Genomic DNA, 14338 nt, shown 5'->3' with positions numbered 1-14338 from the left:
TCAAAAAAAAAAAAAAAAACAAAAAGGTGTGTCGACTTCTCTTCAATAAGTATCTAAAGCAGGTGGCCACAAGTACTCTCTAACATCTCAATTTGGAAGGCCACGCTATGCTAGTAATAAGCACTGACTGGTGATCCACAAATATTAACTAAATAATTATATGCCCCTCGCCCAACATAATTACAAACATCAGAAAGGGATATTAGTGGAGTTGAGAGTGTGGTAGAAGAGGGAAGGCACTGATACCACCTACCCTACAAAGCAGAAAGAGATAACACTCTCGTAGTTGTTGAGGTAGGGCCCATTGCTTACAGCTGGAGATGGTTAAGTACAACGGGACTTCTTGGGTAATTATTTATAAACAAGTTAACTCAGGCTCTTGGTTCCATCCACCAAGTGTACCATATTTGCATCTAGAGTGCTAGAATAAAAGTCCTGTCAGAAACAAAAGATCCAACCACATAAATACAAGAGACAGCTTACCATGAAACACACTGTTGTCCACCAGAAAATGCCTGCGGTACTGCACACAGTTCCTTTTCTCCAAGTTCCAGTAACTCATTGTCAGAAGATTTCTGGCACAGCATCAAAACCAAATTGCCCTGTCAAGGGAAACAGAATGAGACAAAAATGAAGAAAACGGCAGCCACACGCTCACACTGGTAGCATAATGCCATCGGTTGCCCAGCATTATGGGGCAATGCATACGGCATACAACTTCTCCACACACGGAGCTGGAATCCCCCAGGCCCCAAGAAATTTCCCACAAGTCTTCCCAGGGTCTAGAATGTCATTTAGCATATCTTTTTCAAACCACCTTTCAGGGCTCCACATTACCCATCTCCAGGGGAAATGAACCTACCATCAGGGAGTGGGTTTCAGGGCTGGTTTACATGCTCCAGGCCTCACTGCTAGTAGTCCAAGATCCAAACCAGTCAACACTGGTAACGTTTCAGGAAATCTCAGTTGCAGGGTGTGGAGGCAACTGACAGAAACGAAATCATCATTCCCAATTCCTGAATTTTATGTCAGTACAGCATCCATGTGGCAATGAATGAGCCAAACACATTAATAAATGTGCCTCCCTCTTTTGGGTCCATTACTGGTGTCCATTTAGGACCCCACTAGGGCCTGGATCTGCCCCAGGCTGAACTCACTGGTGTAACCAGAGCTGGGTACAGGCCTCAGCAAGGTAAACTAGCAATGCCTGCTCCTACGTAAGACTTGCTCCACCACAGACACAGAGAAACACAATGCTAGCTAGAGTAAGAACTTGAAAAGCAGAGATCTGAGTTGATGAATTAAATTCCCCCAAAAGCTGAAGTGCATAACCCTGAACAAGGCCTCCTTTGTTCACAGGATTTGGTTAAAGCAACTTTTCAGAATTCCAGCCTCCTTTCTGTTCACAGAATAAAGCCAGGCAAAACTAAGCAAGACTGGCATGAAGTAAAACCCCACAGGTGGGAAATAATTTGTCATCTGTCCTACTAAAACAACCTAGAATTTTGTAAATGTACCCCAGGATGAAATCAGCCACTTGGTGAAAAAATATATATTATCAAAGTATTGTCTATTCATTGATGGAACAATTGGTGAAGGCTCCTGAAGCTTTTGTCAGAGCTTCTCCTTGGCTCCCTATGGCCCCACCTTAACCCACCCCACCAGGGATCTTACCTAATTCCCACCTATCCTGCCTTTTCCCTGGCTCCATGCTGAACACCCCACTTCCACTTGCCTCATACCCACCTGGCTAATCTGGCTGCTTATCCTACTTCCGGAGGCTGAGGGAGTCTCACTACCATATGGAGCTGACTATAAAATACAACAGAACAGGTCGGGCATGGTGGCTCATGCTTGCAATCCCAGCACTTGGGCAGGCTGAAGCAGGCAGATCACCTGAGGACAGGAGTTCAAGAACAGTCTGGCTAACATGGTGAAACCCCGTTTCTACTAAAAAATACAAAAAATCAGCTGAGCAAGGTAGCATGTGGCCTGTAATCCCAGCTACTTGGGAGGCTGAGGCAAGAGAATCACTCAAACCTGAGAGCAGAGGTTGCAATGAGCCAAGATTGTGCCATTGCACTATAGCTTGGGCAAAAAGAGCGAAACTCCATCTCAAAAAAAAAAAAAAAAAGTAAAGAAAAATACAACAGAATACAGCTAATTGTGAAAACAACCCAACCTCTGCCCTCTCCCCAGCCTATATATCACAAAGGTCTCTTCTTTAAAAAGTATTTTTAGTTATACAAATCACACAGTTATATATCTTCATCACTTTTAAACTCCATGCTGAAATTCATCAATTTTTTAAAATTAAAGTCCCCTCCCCTCTTCTCTCATTTCATGTCCCTCTCCTGGAATGACCACTTTTGTTGGGTATGTATTCTCATTCTTTTCTTGTGTATTTACATGTATATATAGGCATGTAATTTTGAAGACACATGTTTTTAACAATACCTTTTTCCAAGAATTGAAAATAATTTTCAATAACAGTAGTAATTTCCTATAAAAACTATATTTTATATTAGAAATGTTCTAATTTACATGGAATTAAAGAGAACCTTGTTTGTATTCATGCTCATCTTTTCTTACTGACTTGATCTTATGGTTTCATGTGTCACTCTTTATTTTGCCCTCTCTGCTCATTCTCAACCCAAAAGAGAAGGTAGCAGAATCTGAAAAACACAAATTGTACTTTAAAAAAAAAAAAAAAAAGACACAAGATTTCGGGTAATTTGTTACACAGCAATAGATAATATAACATATAATACATATACTATCCTCTCAAAGGATGATCACCCAGTCAGAGTTGAGACCTTCAACTCTGTCGAGACAGAAGCACAAACCCACAGACATGGATATAATATTGAGATACTTTGGCACTAGCTCACATCAGTGGCCCAGGCTTTCCAGTTTCCAGACCTTTTTGCTTTTCTTTAAAAGCTGGGTAAAATGCCACTGCCTTCATGAAATGCCCCCAGGAATCTCTCCCTCCAGTTTACCTAAAATTCTTTCATGCACTTAACTCTCATAATCCCGTTTCCCAGTTATTGAGAAACTACTATGGCATCAGGAACTGCGATAAGGCTTTACATCCGTGAGTCTCAACCTTGACTACACATTAGAATCACCTGGGAAGCTTAAGACTCCTGACTTCCAAGCTACACCCAGACCAATTACATCAGAATCTCTAGGTGTAGGTTTCCAGCATCAGTAAGAGACTGATGAAAAGATGCTCTCCCTCTGGCCTTCAGATTTAGAGATAATGGAGGTGGAGATAATAAACAGAGTTAGTAGGCCTGGGGCAAGGGAAGAGAGCTGAGTGATAAGCCTCATTTTAGCTTCCACCAGATTCAGAAGAGCCAGGGCCTAGGGCTCACTAAAGAAAATCAAGTGAAAGTAGACAAACCTCACCTGGTGTAGTCAGAAGGAAACCGAGGCCCAGAAGGGATGTGTGGCTTGCAAGATAGCACCGCTAGCTGTCAGATGATAAACTGTGGGAAACCCAGCCTCAGCAGTTCCAAAGCAAGTTGATTATGAGAAAACACTAAACAAAAGTATATCAAAAAAAAAGAAAAAAAGCCAAAGCAAGTTGAGTGTTTCACGGCTCCGTTTGTGTGAACACAGTAGGTAAAAACAACTACTAACGTATACCACATTCACTAATTTTTAGACAATTTATATTACATTAAAGATGTACTTCCCCTGCATCTTCTACCCAATTTGAAGTTGTTTGGTTAATATTCAAGCAAGGATAGTTTTAAATTGATCACCTTTTTTTCCTTTTCAACTTACTTTTTAGACTTACAAAATACTCCACCTTCTAAGAGGGCTGGGTAATATAACATGTTACCCATTCAGAACTCTATAAGCATTTACATCTTATAAATAGAATGTACAGATTTATGCTCTTTTTTAAACATACAGATTAATTATGGTACCATAGAAAATAGTCTCATTGCCCTAAAATCTGCTATGCTCTGCATCTTCCCTCCCTCCCCCTTAAAACCTGATAAGCACTGATATTTTTTTACTGTCTCTATAGTTTTGCCTTTTCCAGAATGTCCTGTGATTGGAAACACACAGTACATAGCCTTTTCCAATTGGCTTCTTTCATTTGGTAATATGCTTTTAATGTTCTATGTCTTTTCATGGCTTGAGAGCTAATTTCAACTTAACACTAAATAATATTCCATTGTCTGGATGTACCACAGTTCATTTATCCACTGAGCTACTGATGAACATCTTAGTTGTTTCCAAATTTTGAAACTTATAAATACAAGTGCTGTAAACATCCATGTGCAATTTTGTGTGTGTGTGGATATACGTTTTCAACTCATCTCGGTAATACCAAGGGTAACTGCTGGACTGTGTGGTAATAGAATGTTTAGTTTGTAAGAAAGAGTCAAGCTATCTTCTAAAGTAGAAGATATTTTGTACCACTATGCATTGCTGCCAGCAATAAATGACAGTTCCTGTTGCTCTGCTCTTTGCCAGCATTTGGTGTTCTGGATTTTGGCCTTTCTAATAGCTGTGTAGTGGTACTCATTGCTGTTTTAATTTTCCTTTTACTAATGACCTATGATGTGAAGCATCTTTCATATGCTTGTTTGCCACTAGTATATCTTCTTTGATGAGGTGTCATTCATTCATCCTTTCATTTATTCATTTATTTTGAGACAGGGTCTTACGCTGACGCCCAGGCTGAAGTACAGTGGCATAATCAGGGCTCAGCTGCAGCCTCGACCTCCAGAGCTCAAGCAATTCTCCCATCTCAGCCTCCTGAGTAGCTGGGGCCACTGGCATCTACCACCATGTCTAATTTTTTAATTTTTTGCAGAGACAGGATCCCATTATGTTGCTCAGGCTGGTCTCAAATTTCTCGGTTCAAGGGATCCTCCTGCCTTGGCCTCCCAAAGTGCTGGGATTATAGGCATGAAGCACTGCACCCAGTCTAAGTTTTAAGAGTTTTTAAAATATATATTTTGGACAAGAGTCCTTTATCAGATACATCTCTTGCAAATATCTTCTCCCATACTGTGACTTGTCACTAACAGTGTCTTTCACAGAGCAAAACTTTTTAATTTTAATAAAGTTCATCTTATTGGCTCATGCCTGTAATCCCAGCACTTTGGGAGGCTGAGATGAGTGGATCAGTTGACGTCAGGAGTTTAAGACCAGCCTGGTCAACACGGTGAAACCCCATCTTTACTAAAAATACAAAAATTAGCCAGCTGTGGTGGCATGCATCTGTAATCCTAGCTACTCGGGAGGATGAGGCAGGAGAATGGCTTGAACCCAGGAGGCAGAGGTTGCAGTGAGCTGAGATCTTGCCACTACACTCCAGCCTGGGCAACAGAGCAAAAAACTCTGTCTAAAAAAAAAACAAAACAAAACAAAAAAAAACTAGTTTTAAAATATGCCTCCATGTTTAGAAGCTTGAAACCTAAAAAGCACAGAAAAACTCAAAAAGTGTTCAGTGTGATATTATTTATCCCCTAGAGACAATGACCATGAACACTGTCTTTTTTTTTTTTAACACAAACTAGATTATTATAAGTCTACTTCTTTTGCTGAATAACCTAATATGTTGCAACCCACTAGGTATATCAACAAATATACTTTCACAGAACATAAATGTGATTTGAAAAAGAAATTGTAATGAACTTTACTCAAAGACACCGAACACAAAAAATCTTAATGCAAAAATAATAAAAGCCATGTAAGCATGTAGAGGACTCATGCAGCAAATGAACTTAAAAAAAAAAGCTTAAAAGTTAAAATGCTCCTAAGCTCATTTTATAAGTAATAAGTAACTTTTGTAATCATGCAAAATCAGGTAAAAATCATGTAAAATTTCTTTATTTCTGACATTTTTAGTTGTAATTAACATGACCAGAATGGCCAATACCAAACAAGTCAGAAAACTAGCAACAGGACACCACCAACAAAGAATATTAGAAATTCAAGGATGGCACTTTTAACTTAAGAAAAGTGGCAAGTACTTTGAATAATAATCGTTTGTCAGTACTTTTTATTTTTTGAGACAGTTTCACTCTTGCCCAGGCTAGAGTGCAATGGTGCTATCTTGGCTCAACACAACCTCTGCCTCCCTGTTTCAAGCAATTCTCCTGCCTTGGCCTCTCAAGTAGCTGGAATTACAGGCAATGTGCCACCATTCCCAGCTAATTTTGTATTTTTAGTAGAGATGGGTTTCCCCATGTTGGTCAGGCTGGTCTCAAACCCCTGACCTCAGGTGAGCCGCCCAGTTCGGCCCCCCAAAGTGCTGGGATTACAGGTGTGAGCCACCACGCCCAGCCATCAATACTTATAAAACTCGACAATGAAAAAAAAAAAAACCCTTCCCACCCATACCCACTTACAAGAATTAAAGCTCCCTTTAAGAAAGCTCCACCATGGTGAACATCTGCTGAATTTTGCCTCTTCTAGAAAGAGCACCCCAGTTTTCCTCTGGGAAACTCCTTCTCCCACTCTCTGTTCAAGATTCAGGTGCTGTCAGCTTCATCCCCTGATTCAGGTAGACATGTGGCTTAGGCAGGCAAATCAGAGAATCGCATCTACCAGGCCACAGTATAGGAGACCTACACGGCCTGTTTCAGATCACTGAGAGTCAGGCACAGATTTCTGTTTGAACTATTGGGGAAAAAAAAAACACAAAACTTCCTTTTCAGTATTACTTGAAGTTTCGAGGTCTAAGCCTCAATACATAAAGCTCCTGGCCACCGTCTTATCAACATAAGGGAAAAATTTCTGGATATTGGATCCAACCCAGAGAAACAGAAAAAAACCAAGTCCTGGTAATATCATTTGCCATACCTGAAGCTAGATCTATTTTTGCGCCTTTTAAATAAGCCAGTACATTTCCTTTTTTTTTTTTTTTTTTTTGTATTTAGTTTTGTGTAAGCCACATTGAGTGGGTTTTTCTGTCACTTGCACCTAGAGTCCTGACTGATTAATATGTCAGCATAGCAAAATGTAAACCCATCTGGCCATTATGAACACTCTATTCTGATTTCAGTTCTAACAACTGACTCACAGGAGACCTTGGGCAAGTTTTCAACAAGTCCTCTCTGAGTTCAAAAGCATGACTCAGTATTTTCTTTCTTGGGCTTTTTCTAGAGTTATGATGCATTCAAGTCCTTTGTCCTGGCTGAAAAGGATTCCCCCATACTACTTGAAGGTGTCTTTAAGCAAAGCAAAACACAAAACCTTTTCTTCAGCTTTAGAATTCCTTTAGCTATTTTCAAATGTCAGGCAAATCTATATTACTGTTTTAACCTGAGTTTTATGAAACACTACAGATTTGTTCAAGCCACTTGATGGGCTTAAAAGACAAATTATCCCAGTTCATATATGAAAATCAGAATTATAATACTGTGCTGAAAAAAGAAAAAGGAAAATCTTTAAAAAGATAATGTTACTTAGCTGGGCGAAGTAGTGGGCACCTGTAATCCAAGCTACTTGGGAGGCTGAGGCAGGAAAATTGCTTGAACCCAGGAGACGGAGATTGCAGTGAGCCGAGGTCACACAATTGCACGCCAGCCTGGGCCCTGACTGCTGTCTCCACCTCTTTCTCTCTACTATGACTATCATCACCAGAGCCCAATCTCCTCCAGTACCTTTATGCATAAAAACCAATATACCCTTTACAGTCCTTATTAATAATATATTATTTGTAAATCACATCATGACTTACACAATTTTCCATTTACATCTTATCTTAAAAAAAGAAAAAGGCTCTTACAATAGCCCTATGAATTCCACATTATTAATAAAACTAATTGGAAACAGCAGGTTGCAAACCCACATCTCCTGACTCCAAATCCACTGTCCCCAGTCCAGAGCTACACTCCACATCCAGCACCATTTCCTCCCTGACATTCTGCTTCCCTATAAAAAGAACCTAGAGTTGTATTACTCATGACAGACAACACTCTAATTCTTCGCACATCCACCATTCAACCCAACTCTACTATGAACCAAGAAGAGGCAGGAGGAGACAACTAAATGAAACATTACTTATTCAAAAAATGCATACCTTGTCCCTCCAGCAGGAGCCTCTGGAGTGTATAGAATAGAGATAATCAGAGCAAAGTGTCAGTCCTTTGGGTATAAGATGGTACTTTGAAATGAAATTTGAGTGAGCTACTTGGACCAAGTTCAGAAACACCAAGTTTACTTGCCACATATCATGGTAAAAAAGTGTCCGAGAGGTGTGTGTGTTCTCCAATTTGCTAGCAGCATTTGGAGAATGTTGAAATGGGAAGAAGGATATGGCCAGAAATTAAAATGTAATGCACACACTTGCCTCCGTGTTGGAAAAGGAATGACTAGTTCATGGGATGTAGTAAGCTATCAAGGGACAATGGACAAATACCTGACTGAAAGTCAAAAATCCAGAGCTGTTAGCACTGAAATCTCCTTTGATGTTAAAAAAAGAAAGAAAAAAAAAATCCAGAGCTGCAGCCCAATGCTGCCTCTAACACTGTTTCAGGGTCAATCTCTTCACAACCCTGTGCTTCAGCTACCTCATCTAAGGAACCAAAAAAAGGACTGGGCACAGTGGCTCACACCTGTAATCCCAGCACTTTGGGCGATCAGCCAAGGTGGGCGGGTCATCTGAGGTCAGTGTTCAAGACCAGCCTGATCAACATGGTGAAAACCTGTCTCTACTAAAAATACAAAATTAGCCAGGCGTGATGGCACATGCTTGTAATCCCAGCTACTTGAGAGGCTGAGGAGGAGAATCCCTTGAAACTTGGAGGTGGAGGTTGCAGTGAGCCGAGATCGCACAATTGCCCGCCAGCCTGGGCAACGAGAGTGAAACTCCATCTCAAAAAAAAGGGAGTGGCAGTGAATGAGATGTTCTTTAAAGCATGTCCAATTTTAATACTCAATATTCCATTAAAAAGGTTGATGGAAAACTCCTTCCTAATATCCCAATCCATTCATCTGTGATTATAAATTAAAATAACCCTGAGAAGCCATAAAATGAACTCTCAGGTATCGGTTGTATAGCATTTTACTTATATGGAGAAGTGCTCATTTCCTTCTCCTTAAGCCTTGCTGGGAAGTAAAGTCAAAGTTAACAAGCTCTGACAGTAATAGTCATAAAATGGCAAGCACTTAGAAAGAGGAAGGCATAGCAAAACAGGTCTCAAAACTATATCCTGTATTTCGGCCTCTGACACAACATATGTTTGGGAATTTTTTTTGCACCCAGGTATCCCGAAAAGTTGGGAATTCAAACTAAATCCAGTTAAAAGCTCAGATTTCAAACAAAGTTGCTCCTTTCTCATTTCTCCATTAATTTTAAGACAAAGTAAGAGAATTACACAGGGAAAGGATGGGGTGGGAGGGGACAGGGCTCCTCTTCTCTGGCCCAACCCCAGACTGACAGCTTCTAAAGCAGTTTAGAAGCCTGCCTCAGGCCCAGAGGGCTCCCTTGTCAACCGCCACCCGGCAGATGGCCTGCCCCACCATAGGCCCCTCCCCCACTTCCCACAGGTTTCTAAGCACCACCAAACTGGTTGTTAAAGGTCTCTGCAAACAGCCTAATTCCACAGCCTAGCCCCCTCCCAGCTATGTACACAAAGGGAACAAAATAAAAGGGTACTTTGTTCATTTTTGAAGGCTCACAGGAGACACCACTAAATCCCAAGTTCCTGGTGTGTTTTCTTTTCTCTAATGCAATCAGGAGCTGAAACTGCTCTGAGCTAGTTAAGCAGTGAGGCACAATCGACCCTCCAAAGACACCGTGATGCTGCATTTGAAAGGGCTGGTTTAGACTATGTAATATGTTTCCAGAGCTTGAAGAAGTCCTTTTCCCTTTTTTATACATTATTGGTCTTGAATTTCTCATGTTTTATGATTTTACATGTATGTTCCCAAGTAAGGCTGGCCTATAATTTCCATTTCTCATATTGCTCTCAAAAGGTTTTTGCATCAAAGTTCTCATAGCTTTACAAAATGAGTTTCTATTTCCTAGAATAATCAGGTGGAACTTGCTAGTAAAACCAGTTGAGCCTGAACTTTCCTTTAAGAAGAAATATTTGACAACTGATTTATAAATTATAGCATTATTCAGGCTTTCTATTTTTTCTAAGTCAGTTTTGGTAAGTTATATTTGCCTAGATATTCATTTTCTCTAAGTTTTCAAATGTTTTAGCATGAAGTTGTACATAATATTATCATTTTAATATCTATAATATCTGTTTTCTGATTCCTAATACTGCTTATTTGTGCCTCTCTTATTTTTAAATCAATCTCGCCAGGTATTTGTCAACATTACTAGTTTTTACAGTAATCTCCATTGAATAGCATGGAATTATTACTATCATTTCCTTCCATCTGTTTTTTTTTTTTTTTTTTTTTTTGAGACAGAGTCTCACTCTGTCACCCAAGCTGGAGTGCAATGGCACAATCACAGCTCACCACAACCTCCACCTCCCAGGCTCAAGTAATTCACCTACCTCAGCCTTCCGAGCAGCTGGGACCACAGGCATGCACCACCACACCCACCTAATTTTTGTATTTTTTGTAGAGACAGGATTTCATCAGGTTGCCCAGGCTGGTCTGAAACTCCTGAGCTCAAGCAGTTTGCGCACGTCAGCCTCCCAAAGTGCTGTGTTTACAGGAATGAGCCACCACACCCAGCCTCTTTTTCTTTCTTTCTTTTTTTTTTTTTTTAAGAGACAAGAGTAGCACTCTGTTGTCCAGGCTAGAGTGCAGTGGCATGATCATGGCTCACTGCAGCCTCGACCTCCTAAGATTAAGTGATCCTTGTGCCTCAGCCTTCCAAGTAGCTAGAACTACAGATGTACACCACCATGCCCAGCTAATTTTTTGTGGAAATGAGGTCTCACTGTGTTGCCCAGGCTAGTCTAGAATGCCTGGCCTAAGCGATTCTCCCATCTCAGCTTCCCAAACTGCTAGAATTACAGGCATGAGCCACTGCATTTAGCCTTCCATTTGTTTTCTTTCAGTCTAAACTGCATCTTTTTCTAACCTTGTAATTTCAACATTTGACTGTTTTCAGGTTTTCATCTTTTCTAATATAAGTATTTAAGGTTAAGCATGTGTTAGCTACTTCCCCAATCCTCAAGTTTTGAATCACAGTATTTTTGTTATTCAGTTAAAAATATTTTCTGAATTCTATTACAGCTTTTTAACCCCAAGTTTATTTTGAAACCCATGTCTACAATTATTCATAGTAATCTTTTGGTTATAGTTTCTAGTTTAATTCCACCATGGTCAGAGATTTAGATTGAGGTCACTTTTCATAAATGTTCTATGTGTGTTGGAAAAGAATATGTATTCTAAAGTTGGGAGGTGTGATCTTCATGTCTATCAGCTCAAACTTATTAGTTACTTTGTTCAAATCTTGTGTATTAGGCCATTCTTGCACTGGCATAAATACTGAGACTGGGTAATTTATAAGAAAAGAGGTTTGATTAGCTTGTGTTTCTGCAGGCTATACAGGAAGTATGGCACAGGCATCTGCTTCTGGGGAGGTCCCAGGAAGCTTTTACTAATGGTGGATGGTAAAGTGGGAGCAGGCATCTCACATGGCAGGAGCAAGAGTAAGAGAGTGTGGTGGGGTGGGGGGGTGCCACACTTTGCAACAACCAGATCTCACAAGAACTCACTATCGTGAGGACAGCACAAAGCATGACAGCACCATTTCATCCTTACCCATGACCCAAACACCCCCCCACCAGGTCCCACCTCCAACACTGCAAATTACAATTGAACCTATGATTTGGCCGGGACATGTATTCAAACTATATCATTCTGCCCTTGGTCCCCCAAATCTTATGTCCTCCTTATATTGCAAAATATAATCATGTCTTCCCAACAGTCTTCCAAAATCTTAACTCATTCCAGCATCAACTCAGTCAAAAGTCCCAAGTCCAAAGTCTCATCAGAAAATGAGTTCCTTCCACCTGTGAGCCTATAAAATTGAAACAAGTTCTTTACCTCCAAGATACAGGAGCAGTACCAGCATTAAGAAAACATTCGGGCCGGGCGCGGTGGCTCACGCCTGTAATCCCAGCACTTTGGGAGGCCGAGGCGGGTGGATCACGAAGTCAAGAGATCGAGACCATCCTGGTCAACATGGTGAAACCCTGTCTCTACTAAAAATACAAAAAATCAGCTGGGCATGGTGGCGCGTGCCTGTAATCCCAGCTACTCAGGAGGCTGAGGCAGGAGAATTGCCTGAACCCAGGAGGCGGAGGTTGCGGTGAGCCGAGATCGCGTCATTGCACTCCAGCCTGGGTAACCCCGACAATAATTTTAAAAAAAAAAAAAAAAGGAAAACATTCGTGGCCAGGCACAGTGGCTCACACCTGTTAATTCCAGCACTTTGGGGCTGAGGCAGGTGGATCACAAGGTCAGGAGTTTGAGTCCAGCCTGGCCAACACAGTGAAATCCTGTCTCTACTAAAAATACAAAAAATTAGCCAGGTGTGGTGACAGGCACCTGTAATCCCAGCTATTTAGGAGGCTGAAGCAGGAGAATCGTTTGAACGCAGGGGGCAGAGGTTGCAGTGAGCCGAGATTGCACCATTGCACTCCAGCCCAGGAGACAGTGCAAGACCCTGTCTCAAAAAATAAATAAATAAAATAAAGAAAGAAAAGAAAAGAAAGAAAACATTCTGTTCCAAAAGGGCAAAAATTGGCCAAAAGAAAGGGGCTACTACAGGCCCCATGCAAGCTCGAAACCCACCAGGACAGTCATCAAATTTTAAAGCTCCAAAGTAATCTCCTTTGGCTCCATGACCCACATTCAGGGAACACTGGTGCAACAAGTGGGCTCCCAAGACCTTGGGCAGCACTGCCCCTATGGCTTTGCAGTATTCAGCCTCCACAGATGCTGTTACAGGTTGCTGGAAGCCTGTTGCTTTTCCTGGAATGGTGTACAAGCTTCCTGTGGCTCTACCATTCTGAGGTCTGGAAAACAGTTGGCCCCCTTCCCACAGTACCACTATGCAGTGCCCTGGTGGTGACACTGTGGGGACTCCATCCCCACATTTTCCTTCCATATTGCCCTAGTAGAGGTTCTCTGTGAGAGCTTTCTCCCTGCAGCAGGCTTCTGCCTGGGCATCCAGACTTTCTTGTAAATCCTCTGATATCTGGGTGGAGGCTACCAAGCCTCATTCACTCTTGCACTCTGCACACCTGCAGGCTTAACGTCACATGGAAGCCACCAAAGCTTATGGCCATTCTTGCAGGAGTAAGGTGGTGTTGCATTGTGGTTTTTGATTTGCATTTCCCTGATCATTAGTGACACTGAGCCTTTTTTCATATGTTTGTTGGCCATATGTATATCTTATTTTGAGAATTGTCTATTCATGTCCTTAGCCCACTTTTTGAAGGGACTGTTTTTTTCTTGATGATTTATTTGAGTTCCCTGTAGATTCTGGATATTAGTCCTTCATCAGAGATACGGATTATGAAGATTTTCTCCCACTCTGTTGTCTGTTTACTCTGCTGATTATTTCTTTTACTATGCAGAAGGTTTTTAGTTTAAGTCTCATCTATTTATATTTCTTTTTGTTGTATTTGCTTTTGGGTTCTTGGTCATGAAGTCTTTGCCTAAGCCAATGTCTAGAAGGGTTTTTCCAATGTGATCTTCTAAAATTTGTATGGTTACAGGACTTAAAGTATTTGATTCATCTTCAGTTGATTTTTTATATAAGGTGAGAGAGGAGCATCCAGTTTCATTCTTCTACATGTGGTTTGCCAATTATTCCAGCACCATTTGTTGAATAGGTGTCCTTTCCCCACTTTGTTTTTGTTTTGTTGAAGATCAGTTGGCTGTAAGTATTTGGCTTTCTTTTTAGATTTGCTATTCTGTTCTATTGGTCTATGTGCCTATTTTTATGGCACATGCTGTTTTGGTGACCATGGCCTTATGGTATAGTTTGAAGTCAGGTAATGGGATGCCTCCAGATTTGTTCTTTTTCCTAAGTCTTTATTTGGCTATGTGGGGTCTTTCATGGCTTCATGTAAGTTTTAGTATTGTTTTTTCTAGTTCTCAGAATGATGGTGGTATGTTACGGGAACTGCATTGAATCAGTAGATTGGTTTTGGCAGTACGGTCATTTTCACAATATTGATTCTACTCATGCATGAGCATGGGATGTGTTTCCATTTGTTTGTATTTTCTATAATTTCTTTCAGCAGTGTTTTGTCATTTTCCTTGTATAGGTCCTTCACTTCCTTAGTTAGGTATATTCCTAAGTTTTTTTTTTTTTTTTCTTCAGCTATTGTAAAAGGGGTTGAGTTTTTTTTTTTTTCTTTTTTTTTTTTTT

The 14338-nt window shown here is 40.7% G+C and overlaps 1 protein-coding gene across 4 annotated transcripts in view; it reads right to left on the bottom strand.

The window, feature by feature from the left end:
* Positions 1–14338, bottom strand: part of PLCH1 (phospholipase C eta 1) — a 239344-nt gene that overhangs the window by 200297 nt on the left and 24709 nt on the right. For all 4 annotated transcript variants that reach the window (XM_032262656.1, XM_032262690.1, XM_032262716.1 and 1 more), the window contains exon 2: positions 484–602. In XM_032262656.1, coding sequence (XP_032118547.1) covers positions 484–562 — 79 coding nt within the window. In that variant the 5' untranslated portion in view covers positions 563–602. The remainder of the gene's footprint in view (positions 1–483; positions 603–14338) is intronic.

The sequence above is a fragment of the Sapajus apella genome, unplaced genomic scaffold (assembly GCF_009761245.1).
Source record: "Sapajus apella isolate SASKATOON/1434 unplaced genomic scaffold, GSC_monkey_1.0 scaffold4, whole genome shotgun sequence".
Taxonomy (NCBI): domain Eukaryota; kingdom Metazoa; phylum Chordata; class Mammalia; order Primates; family Cebidae; genus Sapajus; species Sapajus apella.
This window is presented reverse-complemented; position numbering and strand designations above follow the sequence as displayed.